Raw genomic sequence first — 22,261 nt, forward strand, 5'->3', positions numbered from 1 at the left:
ATGGCAATATTCTCCAGGAGACTACAATAGATAATATTGCAGCATGACATAGTAGCATGGTTTAGTCGTGTAATGGAGTTAATACTATAGTAAATTCTTGCATTGTGATTTTAATGTCATACCAGCTCTTTCAAGAATACCTTCACTAATTAAATGAATTCTGCACTAGAAATGTACTCTAGCTATCAAGAGGATATCAGAAGTTCTGAACAAAATACTGAATGAATCACTTCACTTTTTACTATTGTTTAGGATATCCTACTTATATTACTAAACAAATGTCAAAACATCTCCAAATAGAATGGCTAGCATATTTAATAATATTCTACTGTTTGAGATGCTGCACAAAAAATACAACAGCGTGATAGCACTCTTAGTTGGTAGAGAGAATAAAATCAAAGGGAGAAAAATAAAATCTTGAATTATCCTGGCTAGAAAAGCTTTTGTTCTTACCCACATCTGAACAGGTTGGTGAAAATGAATTTCGGCAAGGTACTCCATTTCAGGATCCACTCTAATCCACAACAAAGGTGAATCCATGCTGCAAATGAAAAGAAAGTTTCATCATAATTTCAAGAATATCTAAAAAATTCTTTGGTTAGACAGAATGAAAGAGCACTTGGTAACTAGGGAACAGACCCAGTGCGCATATCTTGAGTTGACACAGCATCTACATTGTCATCAGAGCCATCAGGTTTAGAACCTTTTTTTTGCTTCTGAAACCGTTTTGCAGCTAGTTTAGAATGGCACTGTATCTCCAGCAGTTGCCAGCTCTCCCCAGCCATTGGCAGAACTGGATGGTCATACATGCCATCAAGTTCATGAACACGGATGCTCATCATTCCTGGCCAACCAGTTTCACCTTCTCGAATTTCACTATCAGGATTGCCACCAGAAACACAACGTGTTTTTTCCGTGCAACCTCGCATAACAGCCAATTCGATCATATTTCTTCGTTTGTTATAGGATAGTCCCATCCTTAAAAGGAGAAAATTGGAAAGGATAAATACGTAATAGGCACTAGTAAAGAAGGGAAAGAAAAGTGCCATGGGGAGGGGGGAGAGGGACACTGAAGACTGTGATACCTCATAACAGGACATCCACAAGATTCAACCCATCGAGGAAAAAATTCTTTTAGGAATGGACGCTCCAGATTGCCAACCTTATTGGCAAGGTGCCTGAACTGCACTCCAGAAAATAATAATAAATAAATAGCACAATACTGCACTCTAGAAAATAATAATAAATAAATAGCACAATTCCTTCAGCAACTTCAACAAAAGAACATTTTGTATGGTAATTATCAGGTAAGAACATCAATACGACGGTGTCATACTGTGAGCTGCAATCTAAAAATAGTATTAAATAAATAAGAAGGAATTATCAAAATAAAAAATAGTACCAAGCTTAATCATGAATATTTTGATGCATGATCTAGCCGTTCTTACTTTCATTCACCAGTAGACATTCAAGCAATTCACATAAGATTAATATCAAAAAAAAAAAAGAGATAAGGGTTCAGCCTCCTACATAGGCTGAGTGGCACAACACCCCACTCTTTTTTCCTTTTTTCTTCTTCGTCCTTCTTGTTCCATCAGTCAACATTGCTATCATTGTTTTGTTACTTGCTGTTCATCTCACCAAGGGCTTATATAATTCCCTCATTGTGTTTATTCTATCAATATCTTCAGGACAACATGTTTACAGATGACCAATTTTCAGTCCATAAGGCTATTTGTTACCCATCGTGAGGTATATCAATACCCATGGCTCCCTTAAAAACTCACAAGAGGATTTAAGTCTCTAACTGTTGCTGTAATTGGACAAAGTTCAGAAGCACTCATATGATCATTCTAAGTTCACCTGCATTGCGAATGGTCTACACTTGATCAGGGACATCATCATCTTTGGGTCTACCTTTACAGATGCTGAACAACTCAGCATAATATGCTCAGGGGCATCAAGCATTTTTCCCAACAACACACTTAGGAGTTCTCACTTATAATACAATGATTTTACTTCAAATGTTTGATGTCAATAGAAGTTGGATAATGAAAAATTCTTATTGCCATGGCCACCCATGGAGATTGTTGCGTTCTCAAGTATGTGCGCATTAAGTGGGATTTATGTAAGATGAATCCATTTTATCTGGCATCCCTACGATGCATTTTTTACAATAAAAAATGAACACAAAACAGTGAAATTTACAGCTAACACTTTTCATGATGTAAATACTTGAAAAAAAGCATTAAGAGAAGAATCTCAGAATAAACACCAGTTTTGGTTTAAAATAAGCAATTGGACATAAGAAAAATTCAGTCAAATCTCCCAATAGGAACAAATCATGAAAGAACTAGCACCCTTCAATGCTCAATCACATTAAATTCTATACTTTCAGTAATGGCTGAGCATTTCAGGTATAGACAGACTAAAATTTTCAAAGTGGCAAGTTTGAGCAAAAACAAAAAAAACTCCCAGCTTAAGCTGGATAATAATAATCTAAAACCAGATTTCAGGTTTCTGCTGGTTTCTGTCAGTTTGGCCCATGGATTTGTCAATTTCAAACTGAGCAATAAAAGATAATTAATAGAAAAAACTAGTCCACTGTAAAGTAAAAATATAGAGCATGATGCATATTCTCATGAATGGTGACTTTGTTCATTACAGAAATTCTGTCACCGGAAAATAATTATAATGCCCAATGTCATGCAACATGACAGGCATACGAATGGGCATATAAATGGCAAATATCAAGACCATCCGACCAGATTATGGAAATGATATTTGATTAAAATCTAATCCCAAAAGTAAGAACTAGATCATGCTAACCTCTTTGGTACTAAGCATTCTCATGTAGCGAGTTGAATCACGAGCCCTACAAACTATGTGCTGCAGAATCTGAAACAACTAAGCAGATGAATCAGGAAGCATTCAGAAAATTAAAAATAACTGACAAGTATTCACTATGTATAATGGAAGCAAAATAAAAATTTTGGAGTCCCAAATAACATAATTTGCAATTCTCTAAATTTAATATAGATGAATTAGATTTTCTCCAAAAAAATATAGATGGATTAGAAGAAGTCATCAATCAATTTTTCACATATCATTTAATAAAACAAGAAACAGAATTATCACAAGTATCAAACAATAATAAAAGTTCACCACTTCAAAAAGCCATAGATATGTAAATGACTCCATTATAAGTTGCTAGATGAGATTGATTACTAGAAGAACAAACCAATGGCTTTCGTTGCATAATTTTCATCTTTAATGCTTAAATTGTAGAATGAATCACAAGTGAAATATTGAAAATTGTTGTTAGGTGGTCAGGTTTTTCCATAAAGATTCAAGATCTGATGAAGGGAAGTGACTATATGTTTGGTCCCTTAAAGGGACAAATATGAGCCTTTCAACAGTAGGGCTAGAAAGATTTATGAAACAACAATTAAGTCGATGAAATATGTAATTTAATAAAATAAACCAAAGACTCAGAAAAGATGGAAGATGGTGAAGAAAGAGAGAGAAGGAGAAAGAAGATAAAGATAGGGTGCATGGACTGAATATAGTCGATGTGTCTCTTTTCACAATAAGATGGGCAGTCACTTGAACTGACGACAAAGAAAGGAACAGTCCACAAGTGGCCTGCTGATAGAAAGGTTATATTTGATGAATGAGGCTCATGTAGAGTCCATCTAATAAATTTTAGAGACATTAGGAATACTTTAAAAAAAAAAGAAAGAAAGAACTATTTCGCCTGTAAAGAAATGACCAGAACAGGCCATGCAGCACAGCCCACAGACTTCCTCCGCCACCTCAGCCTCATTGGGCCAACTCGCCGGTGAAGGATACCCTCACGACTGCACAGTCCAGTCCATACAGGGCAACAGCATCCTTACTAATCTGGCTCTCAATACAAGTCCAAGGCCAAAAGATAAGAGCAAAACTGAAAAACAAAATAAAAATTTGAGTCATGCTAGTTCTGGAGACAGCAAAGAAAGTACCCAACAAGAATGCCACTATTGCAACAAACATTCCACAGTCTGGAATCTGGATGCTGAATCACCCTGAGGCTCACATACAATCCAATCAAGTCATGCCACAAGCATTTCCTCAAGCATAGCTCCATAGAGCCACTTCGCCTTCTACTATGGGGCTTGAAGGGTCTTAAACAGAAATCAACAAGGGATAACCGTATAGATCAACAAATTGTTGGAGTTGAAGAAGGCCGATGATGTAGATAGGAGCACAAGGACAATGGCTAACTACTTAACCTCGCTATGCATGGCCTAGAGGCTACAAAACATGGCACCTCTGAAAGGAGAGTTTAATACAATTGCACCCTGGCCATGGAGGCCAGGGACCAAGTGGAACTGGTTGTCCCTAGAGCTTCTCTCTCTCTACACCTACTTCAAGATAGAGAAAACAAGGGTGCCAAAAGAAAAAGAACTATATCACCTAAGTAGAATGATAACCTTTATAGCAATCCCAATTGATGCCCACCATGATAAAGATGGTCAATCCAAGCTTAGCATCAATACCAATTAAAACAAAGAGGAGAAACCAAATCAGGTTTGACCATGCTTAAACATGACACAACTTTGCTTGATCTCACCCTACTGATGCCCTTGATTCAAACCCAGTGATGAGAACAGGATTGGAACTTGAATCCTGCTAGAATAGTAATGTAAAATGAATATATGTACGTGTGTCTAATCATAAGAAGCAGAGTTTCCATTTGACTGTTTTCAACTTGGTTATCAGCATTTAATAATTTCATAGTTTTACCTAACCAATATTAACATTCCTAATAATGTCTTAAAAACTATCAAACTAACAATTTCAATTTCTTGATTTACAGTTTCAATCTTAAGATATAGTCCATGGCTCCATACGCTGCATACCAAAAATACTCATATATGCAACAATTAGAGACCAAAATTTAAATATTTACAAATTGTACTTTCTGATTAGCACCAGAATTATGGTTAGAATTTTAAATCATTTCAGCATAATCAATAATAAGAAATCTTTACTCTTACAGAAACAGCAAAATAATAAAAACAGCACACCATAAAGATACCTCACCAGGAATAACAGGGTGCAAAGAACATTATATTAATTAATGGAAGATAATGGGAGAGGAAGAAGGACCATGTTTTTCCATTCTTTTGTGTTGCTAGCAGGATGGGGACATGAAAATTCTAAGTACATTACTTCAAAATAGAAGAAGTAGACAAATTCTGTATGCGTAGAGTTTGAGAGAGAGAGACACTAACAGCCTCGCATTGCTTCATCAAGATGAGATCACGGTGGATGTCATAACATAGTTTTGTTGTGGGAGTCCCCTGCAGCCCATGTGGACATAAGTGGGCTCGGGCGAGCCCAAACATAACTGGAATGTTTCCGTGCTCTTAAGGATCCCATCACACGCAGCGATTGGAATGTGCATGGCAGCCAAGAGGAATTCATAACCCTAAAAATAATCCTGAAAGTTCTGGAAGATTAAATCTAATGTTCATGATTGGTTGGTGGAGAGGGATGAGCCCATTGGAGGAAGGGGTCCAAAAAAATTAAGTGTACTGATGTCGAGAATAAGAAATCTCAGTGGATTTTCTACATATGTACGTATGCGTGTACACACATGTACATGCATGCATGCATATGTGTGTACATTAGAGAAAATCTTATGTTCACAAAAGATTAGCAGAGATGGAGGAGTACATTACAGTAAGGGGTCCAATAAAATTAAGTATGCTGATTAGAGAATAGGAAGTCTAGTGGATTTTCTACATATACATATAAATATATATATCAAGCACACATACATCCAAAAAAATAAAAACTAAAAACTGAACCAGATATTAACCTAGTCAGGGGGCAGAGTCACCAGTCCAGCTGTTGGGTCAAGCAGTTGGGCCAAGAGCACATTAAATGATAAAATTAAAATAAAATATATAGATATAGATATGTGGAAAACAACTATACATTTTGTTATGATACCAAATATATGTTGGCAACTGTCTCAGCATTTAAGAGATTTCAGCCGTTTGCAGTAGTTCCAAGATGGGTCATGCGAAAACTGGTGACTTATTCCATAAGGTAACTTTTAAGAAAAAGGCCGATCCCAGGTCGCCAAACCCCACAAAGTTGGTCTAATCGTGCAAAAATTAACCAGGTATGGCAGGTTTCAGTGGGTCAAATACAGATCTAGTTCTTTTAGAGACTTGAACCAAATTTAGGCCCAGTTTGTTGTGTATCTAATCTGCAAAAAAAAGACCAATTATACATATATATCACACCAAAAAGATTGCATGGCATATATTATATCTAGGTAATTTAGCATATAATTATAAGTATGAAGTTTTACAAGATCAAGTTATGTGCATCAATTGCATTAATAAACGATTCCTAAACTCGTGCAAAGAATCGCTAACCCCAAAAAGGCTCAAATCACTAAAACAAACAAAGTCTATAGCGACACAATTTTATAAGTGCTAACTAGTAATGGTTTTAAGCAGCGTATGCCGAACCGGCCCGTACCGGCCGGTACAAACCGGTCCGGCCAGCTACCGGTACGCCGGAGCCGTGGAAACCGGTACAGGCCGGTTTCTTGCCGGAGACGAAGAAGACAAGGAGAAAAAGAGAGAGCGCGGGGAAGAGAGGGAGGGAGCCCACCTTCGGCCGCCATCGGAGAGCCACGGAGGAGCGTCAGAGGCCGGTGGGGGGCGGCGGAGCCCGCGGGGGACGGAGGAATGCGCGGGGGCGCTGCGGAGGCTGCGGCCGCGGCCGCGTCCACTGTTTCGATTTGCCGACTTCACTTAAAATCCCCAAATTAAAAAACGCAGCCGCATCCCCTGTTTCTTTCGAAACAGTGCACGCGGCCGTGGCCTCCGCTGGTTCCCCCGTCCCCCGCCGGGCTCCGCCGCCCCCCACCGGCCTCCGACGCCCCTCCGCGGCTCTCCGATGGCAGCCGAAGGTGGGCTCCCTCCCTCTCTTCCTTCTGGTTCTCTTCTTCTTCCCCGGTTCCGGCGGGGAAGAGCTTCCCGGTTCGTACCGCCCGGAGCACGGTACAAACCGGCCCGTACCGGTCCAGTAGGCAACCGGTACGCCTACCGGACCCGGTACGGCGGACCTTGGTTTTAAGAAATGTTGATGAAAGAGTGTTACTCAAAGTTATTAAATAGCAATGGCACTTTATAACCACTACAAGAAATTATATTCTATAGTAACAGTTTTAAAAATTATCGCAAAAGGTCTATAACATTGTAAAGGTTATTTATGGATGTTGCTAAGGGCGGTACCTTGTAAGGACAATAATTTCTGAATAAATAGAACTTATTTGGCAATATTTATAGTTTTGTTGCATAATACTGACTATTTGTTGATGAAATAAATTTTGCCACCTATACATCATTGTATAACTAATAGTTTTCATTGCTAATTATTTATAGTTTATTTTTGTGACAAGTTAGTATCGTTGCAAATTGATTGTATTTTTTGTGACAATAATATTACATCACTAACTATGCATTTGAATTTTTTTAGAAATAGATATTACATATACCTAATAAATGTTAGGAGTAATAAGATTGCAACTACATATATAGACTATTATATGTTCTATTTGTACTTAACATTTTTGAATGGGTTAAATATGCTATTGTCAACTTCATTTGGCTCTAGACAGGTTACATGACCAGTCAAGTTAGGTAAATACTTGCAGTAGTGCCAATCGGGTTTGGCTTGGGAATTTTAATATATGTTGTAATAGTTTTATACACGTTAGTGATTATTAATTAATTAAAGGTGTATTACAAATAATTTATTGATAAAGAGGGGGCATAAATTTAATGAAATTGATTATGTATTATGTTTTTACCTGGAATTTTTTGATAGGTTAAATATGTTATTTTCAACTTGATTTGACCCAATCTATAATGAACAAGTTACATGACTCAAGTCATTTTGACAATTAGAAAAAAATAATTTTCAGTATGGAAGCCACTATCAATATTGCAAGCGATGCACCGTAACTAAGTAATAGCCTAAAATGAGATTATTAAAAAAATTTACATGGAGATCGATTTAACCAAAGATTTGGTTCACTAATCCAACCTGATTTGTATTAAAAATATATAAAAAATTAAAACTACTTAAATGAAATACATAATATAAACTTATAAAGTATTAAAGTATGCCAGATTTCAATTATAGCACGACAAAAAAGAATCATGAATTATCTACTTTTAAAGGACTTTAGGAAAAAATATGATTATAGAAATATAGTGAAACTATTAACATTTTAAATATTTTAAATGAAGAGATTTTCAAAATATTATAAAGAATAAAATGAAGTTATTCTTTTTTTTGTCAAAAAGAAGAGGATTGATTTTTTAATGAAAATAATTAATTATTAAAATATGAAAAGCAGTAATATATTTGAAATGAGTATATTTTATGCTGTGAACAAGTTTTGAATAAGTATACAAGGCTCGATACCTTCTATAGGTGTATATATAAGAATTTTTCCCAAAAATATTTCATCTCCATTACCTAATTATATCAATGGTACAAACCATCGCTATAGAATGACTTAAGACCGTTGTCAACAAAGTTGCTCATACCAATAGTTACCTAAACTGCGACAATAACTTCTAGCAACGCCACCTATTGCCACAGTTTACCAACTATTGGTATAGGTTTTACCAATGATTTGCTATATTTTTTGCCAGGTTTTGACCGCTACTACGGACCTTTTCTGTTATAGTGAGTTTACTGGGAGCTGAGCAGAAACAAGCAAAAGATATAGTACCTACCTGAAACTAAGTAGGAAAACTGTTTCTATGCAACATTAGCAAAGAAAACAAAGATTAGTGAGCCTCGACATAGTGCACCATGTCATGAAATTGGAATATCATTGAACAATAGAAGCAAAATACGACAAGATTGGATCATAGAACCCCACCTTACGAAAAGAGTCTGGACCCATTTGCTTCTCTAACATTTGAAGAACCGCCGTCTGCAATAAGAAACCGCAAATAGGGGCATGACTAAACTTCAAATATAGTACATTGAACAGCCTAATGTACTGCAACTTACAGCTTTCCAAGTACGGATCTTTCCGTACAAACCAATGGTTTGAGTTCCATAGAGATCACTTGAAGCAGCAGGAGAGCTTAAAGCAGTTGCGCTAGTAACATCAACTTTGCAAACAGCACAATTGGCCTATGTCAAAAGAAGTTATCAATAAAATTAATAACGGATAACTGATGCAAATTTTATATTGAGCATTTGAATAGTTGATGGTAATACCTAAAAAAAGAACAAGAAAAGAAAAGAAAAGAAAAGAGCATGTGCAAGATTCATTTGATGCATGTATATGTTACAATCTGAAATTTGGAAAAATAAAATAAAATAAAATAAATTCTACAATGTTACTTGCAAATTACACTGAAACATATGGCTAAGAGGTTAATTGTATACGCGTGTTTATGAATACATTACATACTCCCATATACATGCACACATTTATATATTACATGTATGTATGCATTATTGATATATGTATACATGTATGTGTATGAAAAGAAACAAGAAAGAGCATAGTATTTTGTTCCATAACTGGTAATCAGGAAAAGTAACCAATTTATATACTGACAAATTCTAAACCTCAAAACAATTTTAACATTGATTGATCATCTTACAATGTACACACGTACATCAAAATTACACATAACATACTTAAAAGGCATGTTCATAAAATATTTCTCTCTGGATAGGGTAAAGTTTACACTCTACAGCCTGTTAATAAAACTTAAGAAAGTAAAAGTGAATTCTCTTCAACTTTAATTATTTGAGTAATCAGTGCTCTTAATCATGCTACCATAGTAGGAGCTATTGCACTTGCACAAAACCCAACTATGTGCTGAAGTGAGACGAAGTATCTTGCCTTCCACACACAACCCCCCCCCCCCCTCTCTCCCACAAGAGAGAGAGAGAGAGAGAGATCCAAAGCAAAGGTAGAAATTATTGGTAAATGACAAAAGATCATCAGAGGGCAAAAATGATTCTTTTTGTCACGAGCAAGATAGACCAATCTTCTTAGTAAGTAGTAACACAGTCTTATGTGGAGCCAAAAGCAACCGAACAAGTTAATTATTTAATTGATAATACATAGCAATTAACAATATATGTACTTGTCCATCATTTAAATTTTAGGCCAGTCAAATAGTTCGTCCAAGACTAGAGATGATCATGGGCCGGACCTCGGGCCTAAACTCTATTCATTTTTAATCGGACTTCAGGCCAGGCCTATCTAAAATTTGATATTTTCTGTACCCAAGCCTGGCCCATGATCAGCTATGTCCAAGAACATTTCTAGTTTTTGTTGAACTGATCCATCATTTGGATTAATTCAAATTTTCATAGGTCACATCAAAAGTTGCCATATTTAGTATACATTATATACTTGGTAAATTGGTGCCATCTTTTGGTCATCTCCACATCTTTCAAATTAATATATATATATATATAAAGACTAAACACAGATTTTACAGGTTTTCAATAAGTGAAACCATTTGGGTTACAAGAAGATAGAGGATTTTTTTTCAAATTTTCAGTTAATATGGGGTTTTAAGAGATCATTCAGAATTAAATCTTGCAATTTTTCATGTAAAATATTTCTAAAGCCTTTTATTTGTCTTCTATAAACATGATTTATAGCTCATATCTCACAGGCTCATACTTCTATAGACATCTACATTCTCATGTTTTATATTGTTATCAAATAACAGACTGATAAATTACTACAATGACAGGAAACATGATTTTCTAAACCAGAATTACCAAAAAAATACTCTGTAATGATGTCTGATATAGATTTTATTGACCTAATCATTTGGTTTTGTTTTCTATAATTTCATAACACTAGCAAAATTGCTGAAGCAGCCGAATCCAAGAATCATCCAGCATAGCCAAGCCAAGTCTTCTTACCTTGGACTTCTTATGTTCACAAAAAAAAAAAAAAAATTGAATAGAATTATATTGACTGAGATTAAGTGATTGACTGAAATTACTTCATTATTCAAGAGATAATAGATTATGTCAATAAGCTTAGTTTGAGATTAAAACAAAAAAAACATCATTTATTTCCTAAGAGAAAAACTGTTATGTAATTTTCCAATCATTGCAGTTACAACTTTCAATAACTAAAGATGCATACTTACGTAATGCTGATATAGAAAAATAATTACAAAATCCATCTAGATACATTCAACTCCAATTTCTCTTTGCATATTATTGATTCTTGCCAGTAAACTTGTACACTTTAAACGATTCATGTTAGATCCGAAGGCAAAGTTCACCATCTTGGTACCGGACACCATACCCGTAACATGTTGGTATACAGTCGATACTCGATACGCTCAGTACGGGTGTCAACTCAACGTACCAAGACGTCCACCCCCTATATCGAGTCTCAGTTTGGTACCAGTATAGTACAATACACCTAGTACAAGCGGTACACACCCGTACGACGAACCTTATTTGGAAGTTTGTGTAATAAAATGTAGATAAAACTTTACATTTATGTTAAATCATATTGATTCTCCAACTAAATATCCTACTAGATTTCATCAGCATCAAAATTGTTGTAGAATTAGTCATAGCACATTCTGATTAAATTGATGAATCATAATACTCAGGTAAAACATCCATAAAATGAATCATACAGTTTATATAAAAAAAAGTGGGAAAAAAATTATGGAAGAACAATGCAATTACCTTGTAACGCTGGTAGCGTGCCTCATTGTTTCCAAGAAACCGCTTAATAAAGGTATCAGTAAGAAAACCAGCTAAGCCATCTAATAACCATTCTGCAAACAACGCATAACTGCATTTTCTCAATTTTTTATACTTCAAACTGCAGAAATGTAAATTCAAACCCTCCTGTAAAACTTACCATCATTCGGCTCCTCTGCAGTAATGTATACTCCAAACCATTGTCTTGCAAGGGCATAAGCAAGTTTGATTCTAGTGTCAATCGTCTGGTTGGTATATTTGAGAAATGCAGTTGCATGAGAACACGTCACAAGAGGCATTAAAAACTTATATAAACATAAAATTAAGAGTATGAAATCGATGGTTTGACAATGTATACTGAAGTTGTCACACCATCAGTACATATAAGCAAAGAATTAAGTTTTTTGCACCATGCTAGTCTCAATTAGATCCAAAATGACCAACTGAATTGCATGCACCATGTAGAATGATAAACAAAATTGACAGTATATATGCTAAAAAATATGCAAAGATAATCAAAGGAAATAATTTTCATGTAATTAATATATCTTGCATATATGAAGATATCACTTGGTGTCCAAAATCACCATGACAATGAATTTGCACCAATGCTTAGAGGACTGATATCATTGGAGGTATAGGATTGTGTATAGGTAGATATGTTCCAGTTTGTAAGCAAACGTCTATTTACGCAAGCTACAGTTTACAATACATATTGATTAGGCATTAACCCATCATATTTTGGTTTATAATATATTTTGATACATGTAGAAAGAAAGAGAGGTAGAGGTAAACCAAAAATTATGTGGAGTGAAGTAGTAAGGAAGGACTTGGTACTACAATATCTTTAGGAAAGTACGGCACTAACAAAGCGGAATGGAGAAAAAGGATTCATGTAGCCAACTGCAACTAGTTAGGGATTAAGGATTAGTTGAGTTGAGTTGAGTTATATTATTTTATTTTGAGGATGTTAAATGATATGTGGATCAATTATGATGGTCATGCCTTGAGGTTAGCATGTCCAAATTTCGGGTCATGCCACACCAACTCCAATTCAAGAGAGTTATCAGCAATGCAAGGAAGCTTTATCTGCAACACAAAAACTAAATATACTTATGAAAAGAAATTCCCATATCTTCAATATTCTACTTGTACTGCACTGATAGAATATAAGATTTCTTGGATTTTTTTTAAATCTATACATTCTTTTCCTTGCTAGCCTCGACAAGTGGATTGGCTGCCGAAATGAGGACAAAGTTATTTCACATAATCTAGGATGCATGTTCACCCACAAGGCATCTAAGAAAAATGGTATTGGTTTGCAAGACTATTGGAGTTTGTGCTTTAAGAAAAATATACGTGATTGAAAAAACATGAAATATATGATAGGAAGAGGTGCATAATCATCAAGAAGTGGGTTGCAGAATATAGTTTGATGGAGGTTAACAGGGAAAAGGAGTCTGCTATCCAAAATCTGTATTTCAGCATATCTGATTGGCAAACTATACTAGAAAAAGAACATTGTTAAAATAATCAGTAAAGTATGAAGCTCCATTGCAGGGCATATAGAGCAGTTTGATGCTAACTTGATTTCAAAATGCAGAAAGTCTTATCAGATCTTTAATAATCAATTTTAAAAACAAATTGGTCAATAAAACAGATGACAAGGTGGATCTAGAACTAGGTTTCAAAGTAGAGTTAGAATGGGCAAATAAATGGGACCAAACTCAAAGGGTTTAGAAGGTATCAAAATGAATGAGGTACATTATCAAAAATCTGGCATCAAAGCATTCAAATCACAGAGAGAGAGAGAGAGAGAGACAGAGAGAGGGGGAGAGGGAGGCGAGTTGTGGAACACTCACAGAGCAATAGTACAAAAGAAAGGCATGATTACTATTAATTTACAACAGTAATAATGGAAAAAAGACTCCCAAATTATTCAAAGATCGAATACAAGTAATATAACACAGTGCATATGAAAAAACTAATCGGATTCACATGATGTGAAAACAAGGGAAAAGCATACCTGATCTATAACCTTATCATCAAACAATAGATGAGAGCTGAAGATACACATGGAGGCTCCCAAACTCATCGAAGTTATTGTCATCTCCGGAGGAATGAAGATCTGTTTGTAAGAACCAAATGGAAACGATGTGGAAAGGTAATCTTCATAATAGCTGTAGAACAAACAGATAAATTAGGCATAGATATATCAAGAAACAAAACAATAGGCTAAGAATAAAAGACCAAATAAAGTACAAAATTTGCAAAAATAACAATTGATAACATATTGACAATTTGAAAGGCATACCTAAATGCACTATGGAAAAAACCAACTGTATTCTGAAGCTTCAAAAAATTTGGAGACAAACACATGTGCGAGATAATGCCATTATGAATGTCTGGAAGAATTTCAAATGGAGCAACAGCCAAGGATATCCACCCAGCACTCACTGGAGTGCTTAGCTTATATACATATGTCTTGCGGGGTGGATCATCATTGGTTAAAACCTGCAAGAGGTTGTTAACAGTTGAAGAAGAAAGAGAATTTTTAACAAAAATCTTCAAAGATCCAAAGAAAAATAAATAGAAGTACAGCATGCATATGAATAAAAAAGCACATTCTGTCCAATCTTCACTATTAACCAGTTGGACTCTCCAGACAGCAGTATCGAAAATTTTCAAGAACACATAAATGCATTGGTTCTTCATATAGGATACAGGTTTAGGTGATAACAACTGCTCAGGGCATCCAAGGTATTAAGATACACTAGTTTAATTAACTAGCTAGAACAACAAGATAATTTCAGTCATCAAAATCAGACGACCAACTACAGCAATGGCTACAGTTTGAAAAGCAATGAAAAGTTTGCAATCTGTGATAAAGTTAATACCATGAGTCCTTTTCTTTTTGGTGAACAATACCCTAGGCCCTTTAAAACCATCATAAATGAATAAAAGTACTATTCAAATGAAGAAACATTTGAAGTTGGTAAGATTTCAAAATCTTTCTCCGGAGGAACCCTACTGAAAGTCTGAAACCCATGTTCATGGTCCAGTGATATTCCCGATCAGTGTTTGAGCTTCAAGATAGGAATATGCACCTATAGCATTCCATATAAATTATCCTTATTGTTAACTGCGCTGAAATTTACAAATTGTTATTTTTGTCATCAGCAATAAAAATAAGAAAATGAATGTTGAAATATATCTACCATGTACTGATAGCAGCTAACTAATGGAATTCTGACTAACGAATCTTCAAAATTAATGCCAATACGGGAATAGTTTTCATGCATGGTTTGCTGTACCAGCCCAAATCGAGCGGTAAGGGGCATATTGTACCGTACAAATTTGGTATTGGTATCTAGTACAGATGGCGTAACAATACTTGGTACACCGAAAGATCCCATACCGTATCGTATCAATACATTGCTAGTGTGGCACCGAATCCGGTACTGAGACGGCAAACCTTGTTCATGTTTCATTTTGAATTTATCTAAAAAGATAAATAAAGCCAAAAGAAGGTTGTTTCAGCATTGGTACTAAGACAACATTCTAAAAACATCTAAAGTAAATGGTTAAAGTTAAGTGCAGTTGTATTAGTAAAGAAAGTAAAACAGATAACTCCCACAGAAAGCCTACTGAAACTTTTGAACTTTCTGAGCAAAGTGAGCTTTTGGTGGACTCATTAACAGATAGGGGTTTAAGAAATTGAATTGATGATTTTTATTTTATTGAAGAAAGTTGATCTTATCATGAGTTCCCAAGCCTGTGGTGATAAAAGAATAATAAAAGGAAAGCCAGACATTGTGCGATTTATATTTTGCAAGTCAATTAATTTTCAACTATATATATATATATGTGTGTGTGTGTGTGTGTGTGTGTGTGTGTGTGTGTGTGTGTGTGTCTATGTGTATATGTATATATGTATATATGTATATATATATGTATATATGTATGTATATGTATATATATACAGTAGAAATAGATCTGTAGAAATTTATGTAAATAACTTTACAAGTGATATCTCCTCATCCAATTCTTTCAAAATATTCTTTCAAAGATAATTAAAATCAACCTGGATGTAACTAACAATTAGACTTAAAACTTATTCTAGAAAAAGCTACGAGCCATGAGTCAAACACCTTACAGTCCAAAAGTATATATCATATTCTGTTTTATACTTTCAACAAACTGCGAGACAGTGATATGCTCAACTTTAAAAGATCAATAGACCCGGAAAATCTAATTTTACCACCCCATATTCTTTGAATGTTCATGTTCATGCCTTCCCATACAGAACCATCATACCATTAGATTACTGACTAAAAGATGAGATTTGAAAGGGAAGTTTGGATTTCTAGCATCCTTATCTATATGATATCCTATACATGGTAGGGGTACATAACTTGAAGGCAACAAAAGAGCCAGCTGCCGTCCCAAGAATCCTGGGTACCATCAATCACCTTTTCAATGGATTTTTGTCAATAAAATATGGAAAAAAATTGGAGTCTCCAAAACCCTCCCAGAACATACAATTGCAACAAAAAAAATCTATGCTCTGTATGCTAGAACTCATGGATATAATAACAAAGCATTAGAAACCTCCAATATGGTATACAGAATCCTTGCTAGCAAAGAAGTACAAAATTATTGGCTGCAATTTCAATAATGGCAAAAAAAACAACGCTGTCTGCTGCATTGTATCCATACACTCAAAGTTCAAATGAAAAAAAAAAAAAGTATACCTGATATAGCAGGTTCCCATTGCTGACAGCCACGAAATTAGAGTTAACTGTGAACTCCAGATCAAAACTGGCAAAAAAATGAATTATTAAAATGAATATCAGAACTCTAGGATATCAAAAAACACTGCAAATGGATTAGGAGGGAACACAAAATAATTACTGACAGAGAAAATTTAACTTACGAGCAGCGTTGTAGAATACTGTCCTTACATGGGAACCAGCAGTGTGCACGCCTGATCTGATTATTAGTATGCAGCAAATTATCCATGAAATGGATGCCAGTTTCTGCCCTCTTTACCCAATAGTCAATGCGAACCAATTTCACATTCTGTAGCCAAAATAAACCAACATCGGAATACTATAATATGAACCTTTTGACATAACTAACACATATAAAAATCAAGGACTTCATATGAATCTTAATGAGAGAAATGTCTGGTATCTAGTTGTCTCACCTTGTCCACTGGATGACCATTGTAACCATTAGCAACTTGCTCTCCACTTGATTTTTGCACTAGATTCCTCCCATTCTCTTGATCCTGTTGTTCATTTATCGATTTTGCTGATCTATGGCATGTAATGAGTAAATTGGGAACCATTTCTCTATCCAGAGAAGAGGAGTATATTGAGCAAGCAATGTCAGCAGCTGACTTGGGGCATGATACTGAACAGAATCTCTTCTCATCCTCGACAATTTGATAATGTGGGGAATATTCAAACTCAGCTAGTTCCCCATCTACAGTTACACTCTTAATGTTCATATTATCAGCATACAAAGCCACATAACCACTCTCTGGGACCACTAATTTCAGCTCAGTGTACCTTAAAATGAACGAAGAGGGAAAAAATAAAATGTTAGGTTTTAAACAACTAATCCAGAAGTTTATACCAACATGATCGTGTGCAAACAACTAGTGTGAGCTTGACAGTAAAATCCAAAAGGCACACAACCATCAAAAAAGAACAAAGAAAAGTTCGTTCAGATACAAAGAGCAAATTGCCAGTTATCTGTTGCAAAGTTTCTTGAAAAGCTTGTCTTTCTAACAACCTAAACAAGAAGTGACGTTATGCGTGACATATGCCCCTAAATAGCCATGGCCAAAGTAATCTAGCCTTGTCCCAACAATTTGGGTTCAGATTTCCAGACTCTGTTTCACCAACAATTGTGATTAAGGACATCCAAAAGACAGAAACTCATAAATCTGAGTATACAATTCTTTGCTATTAAAATCAAGAAAAGAGATACAAAAGTTAGAAGTAGCTGTACATAAATGTGGCAAGTTTACATGAGCTTAGAAACCTTTGCTATAACAAAGCAATGACAAAAAAAAGTTAAATATGTAGACATGTTCGTATTGTGGTTCTAAGTTAAGGCTGAAACCAACGTTCTTCATCTCGGTACCGGACCCTGTACCGGTGCCACATTAGCACAGTATTGGTATGGCATGGTACGGAGTTTTTTTGGCGTACTGAATATTGATATGCCATCCGTACCAGATACCAGTACCGAACCGATACGGTACGGTACGCCTCGTACCAGCCTGAACCTGGCGAACCATGGCTGAAACCAATCCATTTCAGCCAAAAAGGACCAGTTTTCACCAAGACCGAACCTAAACTGAAACCTTTTCTGTCATTTTCAGCAATTCTGTCCAGTTTTGCTGGTTTTCGTTAATCTTGGACGAGCCTAACCAAAACTAGCCATAGATGCTTTTTAAAAGCTTTGTTGTATTGTTTGCTACCATATTGTAGTCAATTTCTTTACTTATTTAAATGAATAGGCTATATATTACCATTTGTCAATGGTTTTCATTTCTTTTTCTTTAATTAGTAAGAGGTATACGTAATAAACGAAATGCTTGACACGCTGAGGCCTATGAAATGTCGCCTGTTACAATACTTTATAAAGGCTGCTGTAAACAACTCGATACAATATATTCCACAAAAACAGCATCATTTTACAAGATATCCATAACTAAATGCATTTGATTAAATAGCTCCTAACCTCAAATATATAAAAAAGCAAAGCCTGAATTCAATATATCTGTGAATCCTAAAAATGAGGAAAAAATTCGAATGTACTAGGCCCTAAAAAGCATCTTAGTTGCTAAATATAATGAATTTTCAAACAGCCGATATTAAATAATAAGTACATGTACATATATATGTTTACAATACAAAGCATCGTTATACTTTATGAATTTCACATGTATGCTACAATAACTTCAACATTAAATTGTTGGAAGTACACAAATGAAGAACCTATATAACATCATATACTCTAAAATGCCACATGATGGCATTTCTTTGCTTTTATTTCCTTTCTTTATATTTGGACCAAAATTCCAAAACTAGGACCCTAACCTCCAAAACCACCAAAATTTCCGAAATTGAAAATCGACATACCTGACAGAAACTGAACTTTCATACCATCGTTTGTATGTTGTAGGATAATCCCTTAAGGGTGTGTTTAAGGATAAAACATGCATATGTGACTTCTCTACTAAACTCTTGCATTAGATTTTTACACCACGTACATGCATGCGTGCATGCGTGCATATATAGTCAAGGTCATAATATAGAAGGGGTGCATCAGATAGGTTTGGACACTGCAACAAAATTACGAATATGCAATTTTTTTACTCCATTTCGCATTAACATAAAAAGGGTAATTCCAAAAATCTAATGCACCAAGATATTACAATTTATCCCTCCATACCTTATGCTGCATTTGGAGGTAGAATAAGGAGAAATAAACGTAAACTTATCCCATCTCTTTTCATCCAAACAGTCATTTGAGCACATTAGAAGGGAAGAATAAATATTTCAGAAAAAAAAGGGGTGTGCCATAAATGCTTTAGTTTTTCTCCTCCTAACCCATTTATCCCACTTGACCCAGGAATGACTTACTCCAGTGAAAAGGTGGAATAATTTAACCCTCCCTTTTCCCCTTCCACTTAATCCATTTATCCCAATTATTTTGAAATTTTTATTCTGTTTCCAAAGGCGGCCTTAGAGTGAATGAAAGTCACAAAAAAAGGAGTACTTAGGTAACTTCGATACTATGTGCAAGCTTCTTGACTACACTTTCATGTGTATTACAGCGCTATATCCATATACCCACACATATCCATTTAGATTTTTACACAGTATAGTGCAAATGTGCCGATTAGACAGGATGTTTTAGCAAGGCCATGCACTACATTAACAGATGCACGAATTTGAAGATTCTATAGATACATTCAGATTGATGCCACCCTCTTGATTATGTCACTCGAACAAATTAAAGGCATTCAAGAACCACTCCAGAAACCTAATTCCCACTCGAACGCCCGCACCCCAGCTGGAGCCTCAAAGGAACTAAATAAACAGAAAGTACCGGGAAAATAGACCAGCAAAAGCACACACTAACAGCGACAGGCACCGAATTGAGAAGTACCCACGGAACCCTCGACATCAATTTTTCGCACAGCCTAACCTAGCAACCAGAGTAAGCAGCACCAAAAACCCTAAGGAACGAAAGGTCGAAAGGGATGAAGATTTCCATCCTCCAGAACTGCCGCGATCGCTATGAGGGCGAGAAGGGACGAAAAGGAAAGAGAGGAGAGGGTGGAGTGGTAGCCCTACCCGCAGATCCTTCGCTCCTCCATGTCGATCGAGAGGCAGAGCTTCTGGTGGAGGACGACCCCTCCCGAGCTCTCGGGCTTCTGCTCCTCGTTCTTCTGTTTCCGAGGCTTCGCCATTTTTTTCCTGGAGCCAACGGAGGAACAGGAGGTATACGCCGGAGAGCGCGAGGTTTTCACCCACAGCGGCAGCAGGGCCCTCGGGTGGGTTTCTTTCTTCATCCGTGGGAACGAGTCGGGGGGTTTATATAGACGACCCCGGAGCCGCATCGGGAGAGGGCCTCCCGATGGATACAGGGGGCGATCGGGCTTGTTCCGTTCGTGAGCTGAGGCTTGGATCCCCGCTTTTGGGTCAGACCGGTTGAGTTTTGGGCGTCATTGGTTTTCTTTTTCGTTTTTCTCCGGGATGCGTGTCCCGGTTTACGGGTTCCCTCATGTTCAACATCACATATCAAATCGCTCCAGTGCTGTAAATGAGTTAGGTCGGACCGGAGCATTCCTTAGTCCTGGTCCAATCTAATTTCGTGGCCGAGTCCGACCTAAGCCCTTAGCTACCCGAGTTCGGAAGGTCAGCGTCCATGAGAAATATTTTAGATCCAATACAAAATATTCGGGTTTGAACTGGTACAGAGCCAAGTCGGATATATTTTTCTAGTCAAATATTTAGCTATACTTTTATAACTAAATAAAATTTAAATATGAAATTTTATTCATAAAAAAAATTAATTTGATCGAAGATACTGATCATTCTTAAAGATTAAAGCCGGTATATTGGGATCATTATTTATCCACCAAAATAAAGATTGAATACTTTAATATAATTAAATGAGAGTAAGTGGGAGAGGATGGGGTTATTGGGATTAATATAAAGGAATTGATATAGATGCGGGTTCACTCGACAAATTGGAAAAGATATATGAGGAGAAGGAGAAAGGGTATTATATGATTTAGATTTTTTGGTTGGGTTAAAACGGATTTGAGTCAGGACTGGCAAATTTTTCTTGATCCAAATTAAACCCCAATGACATATGGGCATGGCAAGGTTGAGTCAAGAATTACAAAATCTAGATTAAACTGACTTTCAATTTTGAGTCCAATTTTTCATTTAGACCCGACCCATGTGACGTCAAAGTTGAACGAGGTCCATCTAATTGGTTTGGGGCCATGTAGTTTCCTAAGTCGGCCCAACCCATTTGTAACCCTGAGCTATAATTTACTAATCCGGCGATATCATTTATATTGGCAATGAATTATTGTTCCAATGTTGTATATCGTCAATTATCTTAACTCTTTTAGCTCATAATCAGCTAAAGGTTGTGCAGTGATACATATCTACCAGAGATGCATTTCTTTGAATATCTCTCTATATTTATAGGTTTATTACTAATGGGGGGGCAAAATGGATTGTCCAGCTCACATCAAAAAGAGGCACCCCCCAATTTCGGCCTAATAGACACCAACGCTGACCGGACGTGTCCTCAATCTGGCCCAGAATCAATTCGGCCTCATACTCCGTCGAAGGCCACTTCAACCTCGAATATTCGCCGACGCGCCCGACCAAGCTCGGACGCCCTCCTTATTCGCCGATGCGCCCTTATCGAAAACACTAGTGAGGCTTTGCGCAGATACACCATCAGTCGCAGGAGGTGGCTCTTCCTGTTTTCTTCTGCACTCTAGCAGCTCCTCCGACTCTTCCAGCGTGGTCACCCTCGAGCCAGATTTGAACCACAACATTTCTGGTGCTAAAGGAAGGGCCTGAGTCGTGACCATGAGGTTAAGGAGTCACGGAGCTTTGAACACGTCGAGTGACCAGGCGTCGGTGCCTGGCCACTCCCTTCAAAATTCACCTCCTCCAGCACCTCCGCCAATGGACCAGATCCTTCAGGTCCAACCAAAGCAGTTTTACCTGGTCGCTCAACAAGTCCAAGCTCGTACCGCGGTTGTTCAAAGCCTTTAGCCGGTAGGAGCCTCATCTTTTGCCAAGTTCGACAGAAAGATCGAGGAAGTGGGACGACAAGTCCAGATGCTCTGGAGCCAAGTTGTGGAGCGCCACGAGGGCGCCGTCGATCGAGGAGCAGATCC

General features: G+C 36.6%; 1 protein-coding gene across 2 annotated transcripts in view; it reads right to left on the minus strand.

The window, feature by feature from the left end:
- Window positions 1-20,403, minus strand: part of TAF2 (TBP-associated factor 2) — a 42,721-nt gene extending 22,318 nt beyond the window's left edge. For both annotated transcript variants that reach the window (XR_005509172.3, XM_039120549.3), the window contains exons 1-14: window positions 20,184-20,403; window positions 17,012-17,378; window positions 16,739-16,884; window positions 16,557-16,623; window positions 14,117-14,316; window positions 13,829-13,982; window positions 11,963-12,047; window positions 11,785-11,876; window positions 9,103-9,228; window positions 8,969-9,022; window positions 2,830-2,898; window positions 1,086-1,183; window positions 640-978; window positions 454-541 (exon numbers count right to left, since the gene is read on the minus strand). Coding sequence is in view for 1 of the 2 variants with exons in the window: in XM_039120549.3 (XP_038976477.3) it covers window positions 454-541; window positions 640-978; window positions 1,086-1,183; window positions 2,830-2,898; window positions 8,969-9,022; window positions 9,103-9,228; window positions 11,785-11,876; window positions 11,963-12,047; window positions 13,829-13,982; window positions 14,117-14,316; window positions 16,557-16,623; window positions 16,739-16,884; window positions 17,012-17,378; window positions 20,184-20,401 (2,103 nt within the window). In the remaining variant the exon portion in view is untranslated. The remainder of the gene's footprint in view (window positions 1-453; window positions 542-639; window positions 979-1,085; window positions 1,184-2,829; window positions 2,899-8,968; window positions 9,023-9,102; window positions 9,229-11,784; window positions 11,877-11,962; window positions 12,048-13,828; window positions 13,983-14,116; window positions 14,317-16,556; window positions 16,624-16,738; window positions 16,885-17,011; window positions 17,379-20,183) is intronic.
- Between the last annotated feature and the right edge of the window lie 1,858 nt (window positions 20,404-22,261).

The sequence above is a fragment of the Phoenix dactylifera genome, chromosome 18 (assembly GCF_051530095.1).
Source record: "Phoenix dactylifera cultivar Ajwa chromosome 18, Ajwa_hap1_PhDact_Kaust_v1.1, whole genome shotgun sequence".
NCBI lineage: Eukaryota > Viridiplantae > Streptophyta > Magnoliopsida > Arecales > Arecaceae > Phoenix > Phoenix dactylifera.